We start from the raw sequence: 17,848 nt of genomic DNA, 5'->3' as shown, positions 1-17,848 counted from the left end.
GATTTATTTATGTGTTTAAAATAGAGAATTTAGGGGTATATTAGAACATTTCTTTATCCTTGGATCATATCTTTCACCGAAAGGATATTTTTGCAGGAGGAAATACGTTGTTGAGACCACCACAATTTTTCTTGAAGGTCTGCAGACCTTAATTGTTTGCCTTTGGTGTATTGATAGCAGATGACTGTAATGTGTTTTATGTTGGACTACTGTTAAAAAGCAGGAAACAATTGCAGTCTATTCAGAATGTATAAAAGCCATTCATTATGTTTTCAATTGCAGTTCCTTGTTATGGAATTGTTCTAGTTGATCATAGGAAACAAGTTTGATCTACAAACCTTTTGAAATCATAGCATTTTAGGGTGCCTTTCTTGTGATTGTTATGTACTTTTATCTTACTGTTTTGTTGTATTGTTGAATGACTGTTGTATCCCACTTTGCTATTAAGTAATTGGTATATAAATGATAATAAATGAAAAACTTGGACTGTTAGTTTCAGCTTCTGTTTGGTTAGAAGTCACATGTATATGCAGTGCTGTTCAAAGCAGTAGGCCAAAGTACAGTGAAGAACACATTAAAAAATTTACTTAAGTAAAAATAAAAACAGTTATTGTCTAATATAACACTTTTTGAGTAAACAGTAAAAGTACCACAACTACAATGAATGTAACTATTAACGTTTTACCCAACAACTTTATTGCTCTACAATTAAGTCCACTTTTGAAAATGCTTGTGAGTAGGGTTACCATATTGCTCCAGAAAAAGGAGGACACATCGATCCAGTCCGGGTTTTGCTTCCAGGTTGTAGATAAGCTTTTATTAGATATTTTAGAAGTCCTGTTTCTGATTTTATTTGTGTAAAAATAGCAGCACTTACATGTGTATATTGCATACATGTGTAAACCCATTTTTAGAAAACTGGTCTTTATATCTGTAAATGTTTACTGTCTGTCAGAATAAGATCTAATATAACCCGATTTCCACTTTTTCTAAAATTGGCCTTCTGAATGTTGTTTGTGACTCGGTACATTTTACATGATTTGTTTTTCTAATTCCTAGGGGTTCTCAGTTATGATTGAAAAGATTGCGTCTTTTGCTATAGAGCATTTTTCAATGTAAATAACTGACGGTATCAATTATCAAACAATATTTAATGTCTTTATTCCTCCCCATAGGGTTCTCAAAACACCCTAAACTCCATGTGGTTTGCTGAGGTTGGTTACATCCACGTGTGTTTTTAGCAGCAGAGCACTAGACTTGCTGGGTTTGATTCATCCAAATTTGTGAAGTGATAGGTTTTCATGAAGATGATGTTTGATCTCTGCAAATAAGAATATTGAAATCATTGGTTAAACAAATTGCGTATTTATTTTGCATTTAGCGCATACCTTTTCAATATAAAAGCTCAGGGAGAGTTAGGTTGGTTATAGTAAGTATTCCTCTGTCCCCAGAGGGCTTATAAGGTCACAAGGAGTATCAGTAGGAGTTGAAATCCCTGCTTTCCTGATTTTTATCCCTCTGCACTAACCTGCTTCTCCTTTCCATGAACAAATGTGGGTTTTCAGGAGGACAAATGTCTTCAGTAACTAGTGAATTGCTAGGTACTGTTTTGATGCTCCTCTGAATTAGTTACTGGAATAGAGTTAACTGCCAGGAGAACTGGAGAAATACCTATTATCACTTAAAACAAGGAAAGAACACAGCATAAATTGCAGTAGTTAACATTACAATTTCTCACGACACTATACACAATATTTTCTTCCACACCTTTCAATCATCTCATAATGGTTCAGAATGAATTTCTGTCCTTCAGAAAAATAGTTCAGGGCAGAAAATTGATTAGTTTTTTTTTTTTTACCAGTATGATAGTGGTAGCAGGGGGAGGCATGAGAAGGGTGATGTTAGCCCAGCAAGCGGTTCTTCTACTTCACTGGGCAGAGCAGAATCTCTTCTCCCCCCCCCCCCAGAAGTTCACATTGAGACTTCAAAGTGTTCATGTGAACTTTTTAAAGCAAAAATTCCCTGTGGGGGAGCTGGAGAGTTATGGTAACGGTATTTGACCTTATAAGGAGTTGATGGGACTTTCCCCTATTGGACCTGGTGTCAACAAGTGCCAATGCAAAAGTCCCTTGAGGGTTTTTTCTTTTTTTTTTTTTCCCCAGATTTTGAAAGGATGCCTTGGTTCCACACTAGGGCCTCCTATATGTCTTTCCACCATGACCCATGTTTAGGCTGGATGATTCAGAGAATTGTGTCCTCATCCAGACTGAGTGGTTCTGGTAGCTCCAAACTGGCCCGAGACCCTTGGTATGTGGATCTTGTTCATCTCAGACCAGATCAGCTTCTCCAGCTTCCCCGGAAGAAAGGGCTTTCTGGTACAGGGGCCAATAATGATGGAAGATCTGGCTCCTCTTTGTCTTAGGCCTAGTTCCTGAGTGGTCTCGCCTAAGGAAGCTCTAATATTTAGAACCAGCCATTTTTGTCTTGCTTCAAGCCAAGAGACAATGAAGATTGATAGCTTATGCAAGAGCATGGAAGGTGTTTTGAAGCCTGGTGTTCTAAAAGAAGTTTCTCACCCTTTTAAAACCTCCATCACCCACATAGAGTTCCTTCAAGAAGGTCACAGTAAAAGCTTAGCAGTAGGATCTCTGAAAGTTCAAGTTGTAGCCCTGGCTGGTTTTTGGGGCTGTTTAGAAAGATTTTCATTGGATTCTCATCCTGGTATTGGTAGGTTCATGAAGGGAGCAATGTGATTAAGAACTCTACTATGTCCTACTTGTCCCCAGTGGAATTTAAATTTACTACTCAAGGTCTTAGGCCTCCAACCTTTTGAACCTTTGAAGAAGGCAATGCTTAAGGTTCATTCCTTAAAGACAGAACTGTTTTTCTACAGGCTAAAGTGATCGCTGGAAGAATCTTGGAGCTACAGTCTTGTAGGAACCCCTCTATCTGATTTGCAGAAGAAGGGGGTTGCAGTTTCTACAGTGCCATCCTTTCTCCCAAAAATAGTCTCACTGTTACACTTCCCTCAGTCTTTCTTTAAGAGGGAAGAATATAGAAATTCTTTTTTTAATGTTGGATTTTCTGGATGTTTACCACATTCTCATGCAGTATTTGTTAGCCACAGTGAGTTTTGTAAGTTTGGCAGGTTATTTGTTCTCTTTGGTTTATGGTTTATTGATGATCAATGTGCCAGAGTGGATAACAATTTATATTATAAGGAAAATAACTCCACTATTAGATAGTAGAGGACCTAAAGCTATGTCCATGGTAGGGAAAGCTTGAACCAATTAGGGAATGTGGATTCCCAAAGTCAGGACCAAACTAAAATACAAACATCTGTTTTATCGGTTTATAAGTTCTGTCCTTTTACAGTAATGCCTCCCCTTCCATGATCTAAAGGGGTCTACAGGCCAAATGCCTGTGTATAAAGATGGGCCCTCAGTGATGCCCTAAATTTTTTATATTCTGATTCGCTCAAAGGGGTTCAGGGAGGGCATTCCATAAAGTGGGTGCAACAAAGAAAAGAAGTAGAAGATCTAGTGCTTGACTTTTCTTTGGCAGTACACGGAAAGGTCAAACAGCTTCCAAGGCTTTCATTATGAAGTGGCTTAAGGAGACCATTTCTTGATGGGTAAGGAGGTTCCATGAGGTTTTAGAGTGCACATTGCCAGAGGTATAGAGGCATCTCGGTCAGTATTACGTACAGTGTCACCAGAACATTTTTGTAGAGCAGAGACTTGGTCCTGATTGCATACCTTTGTTAAACACTACAGGACTGATGCAGCTGCAAGGGATGAGGTGACCTTTGGTGTCAAGGTGCTGAGGGCCGGGGTTGCTGTATCCTAGCCATTTTGAGAAGTGCTTTGCACGTCTCACAGGTTCTAGTCTGGTGGGAGTCGAGGAAAAATAATTTAGCGGGTAATAATGTTTCCTTATTTGTTAATACTTTTCAGTATTTAAATATCTATCATAATTGTGCAGGCTAGTACACTAAGGGGCACATTTTCAAAGCACTTAGACTTACAAAGTTCTAAGTCAGTATAATTGTCTTGTTTGCCAGCGTAACAGTGCAGTGTGCCGTTACTGTGGGGGTCAATAGTACCATGGATATTTGCTGTATGATTGAGTAGATGACTGTATTGGTGTACAAGAATGTATATGCACGTAAAAAGTGGAATGTGTGCACATATGAATGTAACAGATACACGGGAAGAAAAGCTGTAGATGTAAAACTTGGATCAGAATAGTATAAAAGATACTTGTAGGCGTTAGGAGGGGCCTAGTGGTTAGGGTGGTGGACTTTGGTCCTGGGGAACTGAGGAACTGAGTTCGATTCCCACTTCAGGCAGCTCCTTGTGACTCTGGGCAAGTCACTTAACCCTCCATTGCCCCATGTAAGCCGCATTCAGCCTGCCATGAGTGGGAAAGCGCGGGGTACAAATGTAACAAAACTAAAATAGATATTATTGGAGATTCTACATGGAATGTTGCTACTATTGGAGATTCTACATGGAATGTTGCTATTCCACTAGCAACATTCCATGTAGAAGGCTACGCAGGCTTCTGTTTCTGTGAGTCTGACGTCCTGCACATAAGTGCAGGACGTCAGACTCACAGAAGCAGAAGCCTGCGCGGCCACATTGGTGATCTGCAAGGGCCAACTTCTACATGGAATGTTGCTAGTGGAATAGCAACATTCCATGTAGAATCTCAAATAGTAGCAACAGTGGAGGAGTGGCCTAGTGGTTAGGGTGGTGGACTTTGGTCCTGGGGAACTGAGTTCAATTCCCACTTCAGGCACAGGCAGCTCCTTTTGACTCTGGGCAAGTCACTTAACCCTCCATTGCCCCATGTAAGCCGCATTGAGCCTGCCATGAGTGGGAAAGCACAGGGTACAAATGTAACAAAAATAAAATAGATACTATTGGAGATTCTACATGGAATGTTGCTACTATTGGAGATTCTACATGGAATGTTGCTATTCCACTAGCAACATTCCATGTAGAAGGCTGCGCAGGCTTCTGTTTCTGTGAGTCTGACGTCCTGCACGTACGTGCAGGACGTCAGACTCACAGAAGCAGAAGCCTGCGCGGCCACATTGGTGATCTGCAAGGGCCGACTTCTACATGGAATGTTGCTAGTGGAATAGCAACATTCCATGTAGAATCTCAAATAGTAGCAACAGTGGAGGAGTGGCCTAGTGGTTAGGGTGGTGGACTTTGGTCCTGGGGAACTGAGTTCAATTCCCACTTCAGGCACAGGCAGCTCCTTGTGACTCTGGGCAAGTCACTTAACCCTCCATTGCCCCATGTAAGCCGCATTGAGCCTGCCATGAGTGGGAAAGCACAGGGTACAAATGTAACAAAAATAAAATAGATACTATTGGAGATTCTACATGGAATGTTGCTACTATTGGAGATTCTACATGGAATGTTGCTATTCCACTAGCAACATTCCATGTAGAAGGCTACGCAGGCTTCTGTTTCTGTGAGTCTGACGTCCTGCACATAAGTGCAGGACGTCAGACTCACAGAAGCAGAAGCCTGCGCGGCCACATTGGTGATCTGCAAGGGCCAACTTCTACATGGAATGTTGCTAGTGGAATAGCAACATTCCATGTAGAATCTCAAATAGTAGCAACAGTGGAGGAGTGGCCTAGTGGTTAGGGTGGTGGACTTTGGTCCTGGGGAACTGAGTTCAATTCCCACTTCAGGCACAGGCAGCTCCTTTTGACTCTGGGCAAGTCACTTAACCCTCCATTGCCCCATGTAAGCCGCATTGAGCCTGCCATGAGTGGGAAAAACGCGGGGTACAAATGTAACAAAAACAAAATGATACAGTGATCTATGGTGGAAGAAGCAGCACTAGTCCTTAAGGTGGTGGTATGTTTTGCTTGGAAATTAGTTGTGCTTAAATAGCAAGTGGCTGACATTTTTTTGAGGTGTGTTATGAAGTGAATTTGTTTCAGCTAGCTTTCGAAAACGTTTCTAAGTGTATTAAAAGTTTTAAAGCATCATTACCACTCCCCTCAAACATAATGGGGCTGTGTCTGGCTTTGCCAGCCTGGAGCAGAAAGGAGTAAGCTCAGTTTTGAGGTCTGTTGGAGCTCAGTGAAAAGTTTGTATGTATGATATTTGGGCAAATTAGTTTATGGGCAGAGTAGTAGATATTAATGATGCATCTATAATAACTTCTTTTGCAAACTCCAAATGGCTTTATTCAGATCACATTTTTTCCCCCCTAGTACAACCCAAATACGTGCTTTTAATGACAGTGGCCTCTAGGAGCCAAATTTGGATGAATCAAGCCCTCTGTAAAGAAAAAGCTTTAGAAATTAGTAGTACAACCTGATTTTGTTTTTTGTCATCTTTGCTTGTGGAGTATCAGTTGTGGCTTTGCATGCCTGCTTGTTTTGACACCCATGCAGTCTGTCCTCTTGCTGTATAGCATTTGGCTTCTGTATTGCTACTGTGGTTGGCACTAGCTTACATTTAACTTTCACATCATCTGTGCTGTGTAGATAGTCTGCAAAGAATGATCTGAAATGAGACAACATCTCTCGTGCAGGTGAAAGAACTTCGAGACAAAGCCAGCATCTATAGACAACGAGCACAGGGAACGCACTTTTCCCGGGATCACCTGAATCAGTTACTTTCCAATAATAACAGACTCTGGGATGTGTCTTCTAACTCCAGTGTAGATGCTCTCAGCAACAACATCAAGGCTCTTGATCTGGCTGGGTAAGGTTGTTTCATCATAAGCGTGGAAGCAATGTGTCATAGGGGATGGGAAAACACCTACGCTAACGAACTGTGTATTTTATATCGTTTTTCTGTCTCGAAAAACATATGCTCATACCACAGACGTGTCGAAGACGGTTGTACTTCAGCTATTCAGGCACCGAATATCGCTAATGCCTTTATAACTTGTGGCACTGTCTTGACAGTGTTGCAGCAGTCAAAGGGGGATATTCGTCGCACTGTCAAACTAAGCGTTGCTGAATATCTCCTCCTGACCTGCTCAGCGTAATCTTAACAGTTTTGAATATCAGCTGCTATCCCCAACATTCTATATACGGGGCCTAGATTTGAGCGCATGCTCAAGGTGCGTGTGCAAATTAATTTTGTCTAATGAGCCCTTAACTATCACTAATTGGGTGCTGACAACCAATTGAAGTCAATTGGCACGCATTAATATTTGCGTGCACATCTGGCAGCGTGCTATTCTGTAAGGCATGGTGTCTAACTCAAAAGGGGATAGTAACATAACATAGTGGATGACGGCAGAAAAAAGACCTGCACGGTCCATCCAGTCTGCCCAACAAGATAAACTCATATGTGTATACCTTACCTTGATTTGTAGCTGCCTTTTTCAGGGCACAGACCGTACAAGTCTGCCCAGCAGTATTTCCCGCCTCCCAACCACCAGTCCCGCCTCCCATCACCGACTCTGGCACGGACCGTATAAGTCTGCCCTCCACTATCCTCGCCTCCCAACTACCAACCTCTCTTCCCCCACCTGCTCCGCCACCCAATTTTGGCTAAGCTTCTGAGGATCCATGGGCCATGGGCGTGCCAGAGGCATTCTAAAATGTTGCTTGCACATATAGAGTACTGGGTTGAGCGCTCCTGACCTGTGCACCAGCATTTACAGCAGGCAAAAGTCTGGCGCCTAAAGGTAGGCGCAGGAATTGGCACCATGTGCTTGTATAAAGGGTCTGGGCCCTTTATAGAATAGTGTTTGGAACCAGTTTCTTTTTTTGTTTTTTTTTGAGTGCTATTTATAGAACTTCCCCCTTATATCTTTACTGAGTTACAAGTTGAATAGAATTAATTTAAACAGGTAACAAGCAGAGAGAACTGTTTAGCACCAGATTGAAATTGGGTGCCCCATTTGGTACATTGTCATATGTTGCTGGTGACACATGCAGTGAAAATTGTCAAGAAATGCTGGAATACAAAAAAAGAAAGGCTCGTCTGATTTAAGAGCTATCGATGCATCAAATCTAAATCTGTGCAGATGCTGCGTCCATAGGTATGGAGGATGTAGTATGCTACACAGTCGAGCCAACCAAACAGAACGAAATCGTAAATATATTTGATTCAGAATAGGCCCAAGACTTTTTTTTTCCCTGCCTGTTCCTGCCTACCACAGAGAGAAGGTCCCAGTTATGTTTCTGAAAAAGTACTTTTTCCGTGACTAGAACTTACCACACGGTATAAATATTATCCAAGACAGACTTCAGTAACGTCCACTTATAAGCAGAGCACCAGCAACTAAATCTGTTGTGTGTTGTAATATGACTTTATATGTTTGAAACAAGATCTCTGTGAATAAAAGAACTTACACCAAACAGACTGGGACATAGCTGTCCCTTAGTGAGGAATTAATGGTTGTGTCCATGTTTACCAAGACAATCCCTGTTGATTTCACAAGCCATACAGTATGTGGGTCAAAAGGAGAGGAAACAGCCCTGATATTAAAAAAAAAATGAACACTCTTAACCTTGTCAATTTTATGGAAATCTAAGTAGATGAAATCCTCTTTCTCAGAACTCCCTAACCAACTACCTACTTCCAAATTCAGCTCTGTTTTGCCTGATGCCGGACCTTTTCCTTGTTGCCTAATCTGGCCCATTCAGTTTAGCATTGTCTGTCCACTGCTCTATTCCAGCTAACTGTATTCTAATGCAGAGGTTCTGTTAGCCCACATGTCTCCTACCCTCCTTCTTGCCTCCCCCTCCCCCCCAAGTCTAGCAGCAGCTCTGCCTTTTTGTCTCCACCCGGTCCAACAGCAGTTCTGCTTTTCTGTTCCTCCCCTCCCCAGGTCGAATACGGGGAAACTGTGTAACTGAACATGTTTGAAAGCCACTGCAAGGAGTTACCCAGTGAGCATGTCCTGCTCCGTGGTGCAAACATCGCTAAGATTGCATTTAAATAATGCAGGGAAGAGCTTTGGTCTGTCAGTTGTGGGTGGGAATAATCTCACAGGACAATTTGGGTCCCATACCCATAAAGAAGATCAAGACCACACTAGCCGTGAAGGAAAATTAGATGGTACAGCCATGGCAGTAAGCAGTATCACATTCAGAGTCACAAACACTTCTAAGGGTGCATTTAAATAATGCACGAAGAGCTGTCACTTTGTGGAAAAGATGCCATTGAAATTCTTTGGATGCCATCTTTTACCATCTACTTCATTCGTCATCCCCTGTCTGCTCTGTGGCAAGTGCTGGAAGATGGAGTGGAGCAGTATTCAACAAACAAAGTATTCGCAAATCTTTGAAGACACATCTCTTCAACAAAGCCTACAAAAGACATCCTAATGAAACTAATCCCTCCTAAACCACACAAGTGCTTCAAAAACACCTCTCACACGACCTTACCTATCGCCTTTCCATTTAAATCCTCATCTACCTTCAGCTTATTACCGACTGTATTTAAGATCATGTAATGAATATATCATAATAACACTCTGTAAGCCACATTGAGCCTGCAAAAAGGTGGGATAATGTGGGGTACAAATGCAATAAATAAATAAATAAATTCAGCATTCAAATGGCTCTCACAGCTTCTAACAGTTTTACATAGAAAGCAAATTGATTTTTTGGAAGCATGATTCTATAAAAATATTAACACAACGTTTCTGACTTTCATACTCCAGCAAACACATTCACAATCTTGTTAGGTGCCAAATTTGATAAATTTCCATCTTTTTAGAGAGTTGCATTTGTGGACATGTTCGTACATTGTTCCCTTTTCGGTAGTTATTTCCAACATTCCATGTGTGGGAAAGCATAAAAACGAGATGAAATGTTTTCTATTTTTCCATGCTCTTGCCTGTTCGAGTAGTGCGACTGCATGGTGATCTTGTGTTGAAAATCAATTGTACATAAGTAATGCCACACTGGGAAAAGACCAAGGGTCCATCGAGCCCAGCATCTTGTCCACGACAGCGTCTAATCCAGGCCAAGGGCACCTGGCGAGCTTCCCAAACGTACAAACATTCTATACAATCAAGCCATTGTGACATCACTAATGAGGTTGGCTCTTATTGGTGGAATGAGCCACTTTGACATCACAATAGGTTAAATCACTGCTCTATGTAATAAAAGTGAGCCAAGTAGAGGACATAAGTACATAAGTAATGCCACACTGGGAAAAGACCAAGGGTCCATCGAGCCCAGCATCCTGTCCACGACAGCGGCCAATCCAGGCCAAGGGCACCTGGCAAGCTTCCCAAACGTACAAACATTCTATACATGTTATTCCCGGAATTGTGGATTTTTCCCAAGTCCATTTAGTAGTGGTTTATGGACTTGTCCTTTAGGAAACCATCTAACCCCTTTTTAAACTCTGCTAAGCTAACCTCCTTCATGATCTGACACTGGGAAAAGTTGTGGGTTGTTTTTTTTTTTAAATGCCAGGATTTCAAGGTCCAAATTAACGGGCACTGTACCTATTCATACATTTTCCTCTCTCCAAGCTTTTACTAATCTGTTTTGGTTCTTAAACTTGCAGCGTTCATGAGACACACCCCTTTCCCAGCACCCAGAAACTGGCTCAGCATGATATACCATCATCAGGAGAAAGAAAAGGACCTTTAGAAGAAGGCACTCGACAGGACAACACAGGCATGCTGGTCCTCTCTGACGCTCCCACCCTTCCTGTAAGTAGAAGACTGGCTTGGGGAGAAGAGGATAATCCCGAAATTAAAGTGACTCCAGCAGCAGCAATAAGTAAAGAAAAAGACGATAACCGTACAGAAGAGGAGATTGAGAGATTGCAATTAAATGATGATGAAAAAGAAGGGTAAGCTTCACTTTTCATCAAAATGATGTCTAGTACATTTTTAGTGCACCACAGAAGTGAAGTGAGCCACAAAGTAGGAAAATGGAAGCAGATTTATTGAGCACCCGACACGGACACTCTTTCGGCATATTGCCTGCGTCGGGAGTCAAATAGCAACATTTTGTCATGACAGTGTTTCCTGCAGAACACTTCACTTCTTTGGTGTTTGTTCATTCTGTGTTGTCAGTTCCCTCTGGTTTGGTGTCTAGTATATTTTTAGGTCCATTTTCAAATGAAACTGCCGAATTACAGCTAGAAATTGTACAACTCAAAGCTTACATTCTAAGTGAATGCAGTGGGGAAAGAAGGGCAAACCTGGATCCAATTGGCACGCCTAGTGCTATTGTAAGAGCAGGTATTTTGGGAGTTACACATGTCTGTCCAAAGTGTGTTTGTGTTTTCAGGGCCGCCGAGGGGGGGGGACAGTAAATTCCCTGGGCCCAGGCTTCCTGGGGGTCCCGGCGCCACGGTCCCACCCGCCCTCCCTCGGCTCCGACTCCGATTCTCCCTTCTCCAGCCCCCCCTTACATGTTTCGCCCGCTGTACCGTCCGCGTGGTGATTTTCACTGCCCTCCTGCATATACTTCTCTCTCTCATCCACGTGGTCGCTGCTCGTTTTTAAAGCCCTGAAGACTTCTCCCTCCGCCACCGGCGATTGACATACCCAGCCTTCAGCTAGCGTCGGAGCCTCTCCTCAGGCGCGTCCCACCTCTGCGGAAGAGAGGAAGTTGCATTAGAGGAGGCGGGATGCACCCGAGGAGAGGCTCAGACGCTGGCTGAAGGCTGGGTATGTCAATCGCCGGTGGCGGAGGGAGACGTCTTCAGGGCTTTAAAAACGAGCAGCGACCACGCGGATGGGAGAGAGAAGTATATGCAGGAGGGCAGTGAAAATCACCACGCGGACGGTAGAGCGGGTGAAACATGTAAGCCTGGGGGGGGGGCTGGAGAAGGGAGAAAGCTGGTGGAGGGGGGCCCTGGAGAAGGGAGAAAGCCGGTGGAGGGGGCCCCGGCGACCTCGGGTGGAGGGGGGCCCTGGGCCCAGACTTGTCCCAGGCCCGGCCCAGTCTCTCGGTGGCCCTGTGTGTTTTCACACCTGCATGTGTTTGGCCATGTTTTTTGCAGAAGTGATGCTGCTGAAGTTATATTAGATTCTGTGCATTCATGGGAAGGTGGAAGGCTTCCGACTCCAAAATTAAAAACCTTCAGTGGAGCCCAGAGAACGCACCATGATCTTACCACGCCAGCAGTTGGTAAAAATAAACTTTTACCTATACTAAGAGATTTCCTGTGTGTGACGTTAAATTTCTCTGGGGTCATTGTGTTTTCTGCATCTGAATCGATTCCTTTCCTATCATTTTAGGGGGTGCTGTTTTAGTATGTCCAGACAAACGTGAAGAGCACTTGTTAGAACGGAGAAAAAGAGCCCCTTTAGAAAACCAGCACTCTCCACCTAGACAGGCTTCCGGAGAACCTTCTAAAAGGAAACTGAGCAAGGTAAAAAGCTAAACAGCCTCCTAATTCCACAGTGCAGGATGAATTTCTGTACAGTTGCTTATTGTAGAAATATTCACTTTAGTTTTGAATGAAAGGCTCGTGGTGCCACATCTCAGCCCTGGGTCCAACTGTGCTGAAGGTGAAGCGGAGCAGATGGAAATGGTTGAAACAAAATAAAATAAATCTTCAGATTCTGCATCAATCCTTATGTACAAGCCTGCTAAAATCACACACAAAAACGTAGTATCAAACATGAAGCCCTGGGTTCCTCACCTGCTGCAAAGCTCACAGTTTGAATTCTGTTATATATAGGAAATCTTTCTCTGTCCTCCCCCCCCCCCCCCCCCCCAACGCGTGGATTTCTGAAAAAATTCTCAAGGTATTCTGCACTGGTATTAGGATATTGTCTGGTGGTGTATCTGGTTATAACTGACTGGATAAAGTTAGGGGAATCTTTGTGGCCCTAACTTTTATCCCAGGCAGTTACCAGGTTAGCAGACTGAATATCACCACTAATCGATTAAGTGGAAGCTCTGTCCAGGTCCCCTGATTGCCCTGGCACTGCTTGCATGGTGCCAAGGAGGACTGTCTGGATTTTCAGCGGCGTTAACTGGATCAGTAGCAAGACTGCTGAAAATTCCAGGTTTGCATTTATCCAGGTAGGGGCTGGTCCCACTTGGATCAGTCCCGCTGTGCATCGGATCTGTCCTTTCTATATATAACAGAATTCAAACTGTGAGCTTTGCAGCAGGTGAGGGACCCAAGGCTTCATGTTTGATACTATGTTTTTGTGTGTGATTTTAGCAGGCTTGTACATAAGGATTGATGCAGAATCTGAAGATTTATTTTATTTTATTTTGTTTCAACCATTTCCATCTGTTCCGCTTCACCTTCAGCACAGTTGGACCCAGGGCTGAGATGCGGCACCACGAGCTTTTCATTCAAAACGAATTCCTGTTTATCTCTCTCCCTCCCAACCCACAGAATACCTTGTGTGGTCATTGTAATGACAGACCTTGGTTGGGAATCACGAGCCAGAAATCTGTAATTATGGGCCTTAATTCAGTCACAAGTCCACGACATCTCTAGCAGTCAAAAGGCCTGACTCGAGAATCCAACCCAGGTCCCTGAACAGCCACTGGGCTGGTCCTGGAGAAGAAATGTTGATTTTCAGATTTACTAGCATGTTTTGTGAAAGTGTTGTATGCACCACTAATCTCTTCCTGTATTTCCTGCTACATCTTTGTGACCATGACTTGGCATGTCAGGGGGGCGAGTGTACTATGAATCCTGGCCCCTCCCACAACCAAATGGCTTGGATTAGGACATTTCTGAGCTGGGCGTTTTTATTTTCCATTATCGCTAAAAAAAAACAAACGCCCAGCTCAGAAACGACTAAATCAATGGCATTTTGGTCCGTACAAACCGTATTTTCAAAACGGAAGATGGACGCCCATTTTTTTTCGAAAATACGGTCTGTCCCGCCTCTTCACATATCCGTTTTCGGACATAGACGCCCATGGAGATGGGCGTTCGATTATGCGTGGTCAACTAAATCAAATGCAGAAGACAGATCTAGTGAGAGTAGAATAACTAAGTTATTGCCATCTAGTCTATGACGTATGAATGTAGTAATGCCTAGTAGAGCAGTTTTGGTACTGTGATGTGCCCTTAATCCTGTTTGAATAGGATGGAGCACATTTCGTTTTGTAAGGAAGTCTAGGAGCTGAGAATGGATGATAGTTTCTGTGATCTTATTAAGGAATGGAAGGTTGGTTATAGGCCGGTAGTTGTTTTTATCTGATGACGATTTTGAGGGATCTAAGTTTTGGTTTTACAATGGCTAATTTCCAGGGTCCTGGGACAATTCTCGAGGAAAAGGAGGATGAAATCATATGTGTGAAAGGGCCAAGTTCTATAATTGATTGTTTGATAAAGGTTGATGGGATGGAGTCCTGGGGGGCTGTGGTAGATTTTATGTTCTTTACAATAGTATGTAATTGTTGTTCTGTTGGGATGTTAAAGGAAGAGGGTGTAGTGTATTTAGTAGCGACCATTTTTTGATTTCTCTCCTGGTATAAGGCTTTTCTGTTCTTCAGCTCTTTCTTTTCTAATGTTTATGTTTCAGAACGAAGATGATCGATTGATACAATCTTCTCCAAGTGCTGGTGTGAAAACACTAGATCCTTTGCCTTTGAGAGAGGATCCGTGGCCTGGTACCCATGCTTCTGGGACTGGAGCCTCTCCTGTCCTAACACACTCGGAGCAGGTGAAAACTCCTGTGCAGAACTCTCCCTCTGCCCTCGCTCCACCCTACTGGATCCCATCTTGTCGCATCCAAGGTGCGCTGAAGGATCCAGAATTTCAGCATAACGGTGGGTATAATATCGCATATTTACAGAAATCATAAAAAAATTGGAACTAAATTGTCATTGCAATAGTTACCAGATAACTTATGTACCTTGGGGCCAACATTTAGAACAAGTTATATCTTCTCTAGTAGCTGGTGAATGTATTTACCTGTCTGTCCGTGAATTTTCAGCTGGTGTAAGGATAGACTCCAGACTCCGCCCCTTCTGCCTCGCATCACCTTATGCCTGGAACAGACTTCCTGAGCCCATACGCCATGCGCCCTCCCTGCCCATTTCAAGTCCTTACTCAAGGCCCATCTCTTCTCCCTTGCTTTTGGTGCCTAACCACCTTCCCATTCCTGATACCTACACTGACTACATAGTTTTTACCTTTAGATTGTAAGCTCTCTTGAGCAGGGACTGTCCTTCCCCATGTTTAAACTTGTACAGCGCTGCGTAACCCTATAGAAATGCTAAGTAGTAGTAGTAGTAGTATAGTATTGGACCAAAAATGTGTCCAAAAGACCTGTTGATATTCATATAGTAAAGGGGCTTCCAGATTATCCAGACAGCAGTGATGATCCATCTCTCCAGATAAGTTTTAAAACATTCAGTCCTGCTAAGCAGGCTTAAAGTAAATATATAGCAGAGATCACATAAGACCGTATAGCAGTACTGAATAGAGTTATTAATTTAAATGCTAGCACTAATGTTGCCCGGAAATCACTGAAAAGTGATTCCCGGGTTACTAATAAGAGTAGCAGTAGAGCTTATCACAGTCCAGTTTATATTGTATCTTCTGAAAATTGACCATTAGAGACAAGATTTCTCATCAGGTTTTCCCTTTAGCAGAAGTAGTACAAAACCACCTGCGGCTTGAGACAGCATATAAATGATTTTGAGCAAAATACATCTTGAAAACAGTTGATGTTTATGTTATATATCGAATTGTTATCATGTTAGGGTCCAGTAGTACAATTTTCCCATATTACATAGCTGGCATTCTGTGTTCCATAATTGAAATGGTAAGATTTATCTATTTTTTTTTTGTGTAGTTTAGACTGGGTTGAAAATGAAATCCAGACCTTGATGTCTTTATAACCTTAACTGCTCCCTGACTTCTTTAAATTTGTGGAAGTATGATTCTCCCTCGTCCTATTGTTTGAAAAGTACCCGTTGAACTTCAGGGACTGGGATATTCGATAGAGACCTCTTAATCCCCTTCCTCTCACTTTCTTCCATTACCCTCTGTTTTTTTTTTTTTCATTATTGGCTCAGTTGTACACTTCCTCCCCCCCCCCCTCATTTATCCTACTACTACTACTACTTAACATTTCTAGAGCGCTACTAGGGTTACGCAGCGCTGTACAATTTAACAAAGAGAGACAGTCCCTGCTCAAAGAGCTTACAATCTAATAGACAAGTGAACGGTCGGTCTGATAGGGGCAGTCAAATTGGGGCAGTCTGGATTCACTGAACAGTAAGGGTTAGGTGCCGAATGCAGCATTGAAGAGGTGGGCTTTAAGCAAAGACTTGAAGACGGGCAGGGAGGGGCCTTGGCGTAAGGGCTCAGGAAGGTTGTTCCAAGCATAGGGTGAGGCGAGGCAGAATGAGCGGAGCCTGGAGTTGGCGGTGGTGGAGAAGGGTACTGAGAGGAGGGATTTATCCTGTGAACGGAGGTTACGGGCGGGAACGTAAGGGGAGATGAGGGTAGAAAGAAAGTGATTGGGTCAGATAGTCAAAACAAGCTGAGCTTCATTTTCCTAGTATCTTGTCTCAATCTATTGTGGACTAATATTATGTCATGAGATGTAAATGTGAAAAATTATAAATAAAGAATTAAAAACAAGCTGAGCTGCTAACCCTATCCCCATATTCTATATATGATGCCCAAATTAGGGCACTGATCCAAGATGCACACGCAACTTAATTAGATAACGAACCATAATTGGACGCTAACAACCAACTATTGATGTTAATTGGCACCAATTATGACTTGCGCATGCATCTGGCTACACGCTATTCTGGACCGCTGGGAGCCCAAATGACTGGTTAGCAGTGAAGTGGAAGCTCGTTACATCGGGGACTTTCAGGGCGGAGTCCGGTAGTTCCCATATTCAGAGCAAAACGGCCATGTTTAGCACATAAATAGAATCACATAAATAGCTGTCCTATCTTTATGCACTACTGCTACTACTACTATTTAACATTTCTAAAGCACTACTAGGGTTACGCAGCGCTGTACAATTTAACATAGAGGACAGTCCCTGCTCAAAGAGCTTACAATCTAATAGACAAGTGAACGGTCGGTCCGATAGGGGCAGTCAAATTGGGGCAGTCTGGATTCACTGAACGGTAAGGGTTAGGTGCCGAACGCAGCATTGAAGAGGTGGGCTTTAAGCAAAGACTTGAATACGGGCAGGGAGGGGGCTTGGCATAAGGGCTCAGGAAGGTTGTTCCAAGCATAGGGTGAGGCGAGGCTTTCACTTCTGTACTGATTGGTCTGTAGTCTGTAACTATAATTATTGTAAACCGCCTAGGTAGTTAATGGTAGACAGTATAGGAAACGCTAATGAACAAAGCTCCAGACGCTGTCTGGTGAGAGCGCTTTTTGCTATTACATTTTAACTGCTGTTTCTGCTCTGAACACCTCTGTCTCAAGTTGCAAAGCTGTTTGTATCCAAGCTTGAACAAATGATGCCAGTCTTTGTGAGACTGATAGCACAGCCTTGGCATGATCTGAAGCTGTTCTTTCTGCCTTACAATTTGTACCTTATGTTATAGGGAACTGTGGAAGCCCCGACCCTCTCAAATTACCACTGCACAGAATGGCTTCCGATGATGGTAATGGTTTTATCATTTTAAAGACTGCATGCTGGTTTGTTCTTGTCATTCAGACGTTAATTTGTTTTCAGACTGTGGTGAACAAGGGCCAAGAAGCCCACAGATAGACATAAGATTTTATTTACATTTGGGAGGGTGATTTTATGATGGGGTCCCTAAGTCCATATCTTGCCTGTATAAAATAGGTCACGGGAAGCTCCCACACGAAGGGATATTTGTCGGTAAGAATCAAAGAGTATGTGTGCTATAAAATATCCAGACCCCGCTCTGCACATTTTCCATTCCCAGCAATGCTTGCACACGTAT

General features: G+C 42.9%; 1 protein-coding gene across 4 annotated transcripts in view; it reads left to right on the top strand.

Moving 5' to 3' along the window:
* The window catches only part of MDM1 (Mdm1 nuclear protein), a 51,227-nt gene that overhangs the window by 25,971 nt on the left and 7,408 nt on the right, over positions 1–17,848 (top strand). For 2 of the 4 annotated variants that reach the window (XM_030215430.1, XM_030215427.1), the window contains 7 exons: positions 1,176–1,214; positions 6,571–6,743; positions 10,524–10,814; positions 11,976–12,103; positions 12,214–12,347; positions 14,476–14,722; positions 17,483–17,542. In XM_030215430.1, coding sequence (XP_030071290.1) covers positions 1,176–1,214; positions 6,571–6,743; positions 10,524–10,814; positions 11,976–12,103; positions 12,214–12,347; positions 14,476–14,722; positions 17,483–17,542 — 1,072 coding nt within the window. The remainder of the gene's footprint in view (positions 1–1,175; positions 1,215–6,570; positions 6,744–10,523; positions 10,815–11,975; positions 12,104–12,213; positions 12,348–14,475; positions 14,723–17,482; positions 17,543–17,848) is intronic. The other 2 variants (XM_030215428.1, XM_030215429.1) reach the window with 2 other exon arrangements.

Source organism: Microcaecilia unicolor, chromosome 9 (genome assembly GCF_901765095.1).
Source record: "Microcaecilia unicolor chromosome 9, aMicUni1.1, whole genome shotgun sequence".
NCBI classification, from domain to species: Eukaryota; Metazoa; Chordata; class Amphibia; order Gymnophiona; family Siphonopidae; genus Microcaecilia; species Microcaecilia unicolor.
The sequence above is the reverse complement of the archived record's forward strand: the minus strand, read 5'-3'. Positions and strand labels throughout refer to the sequence as shown.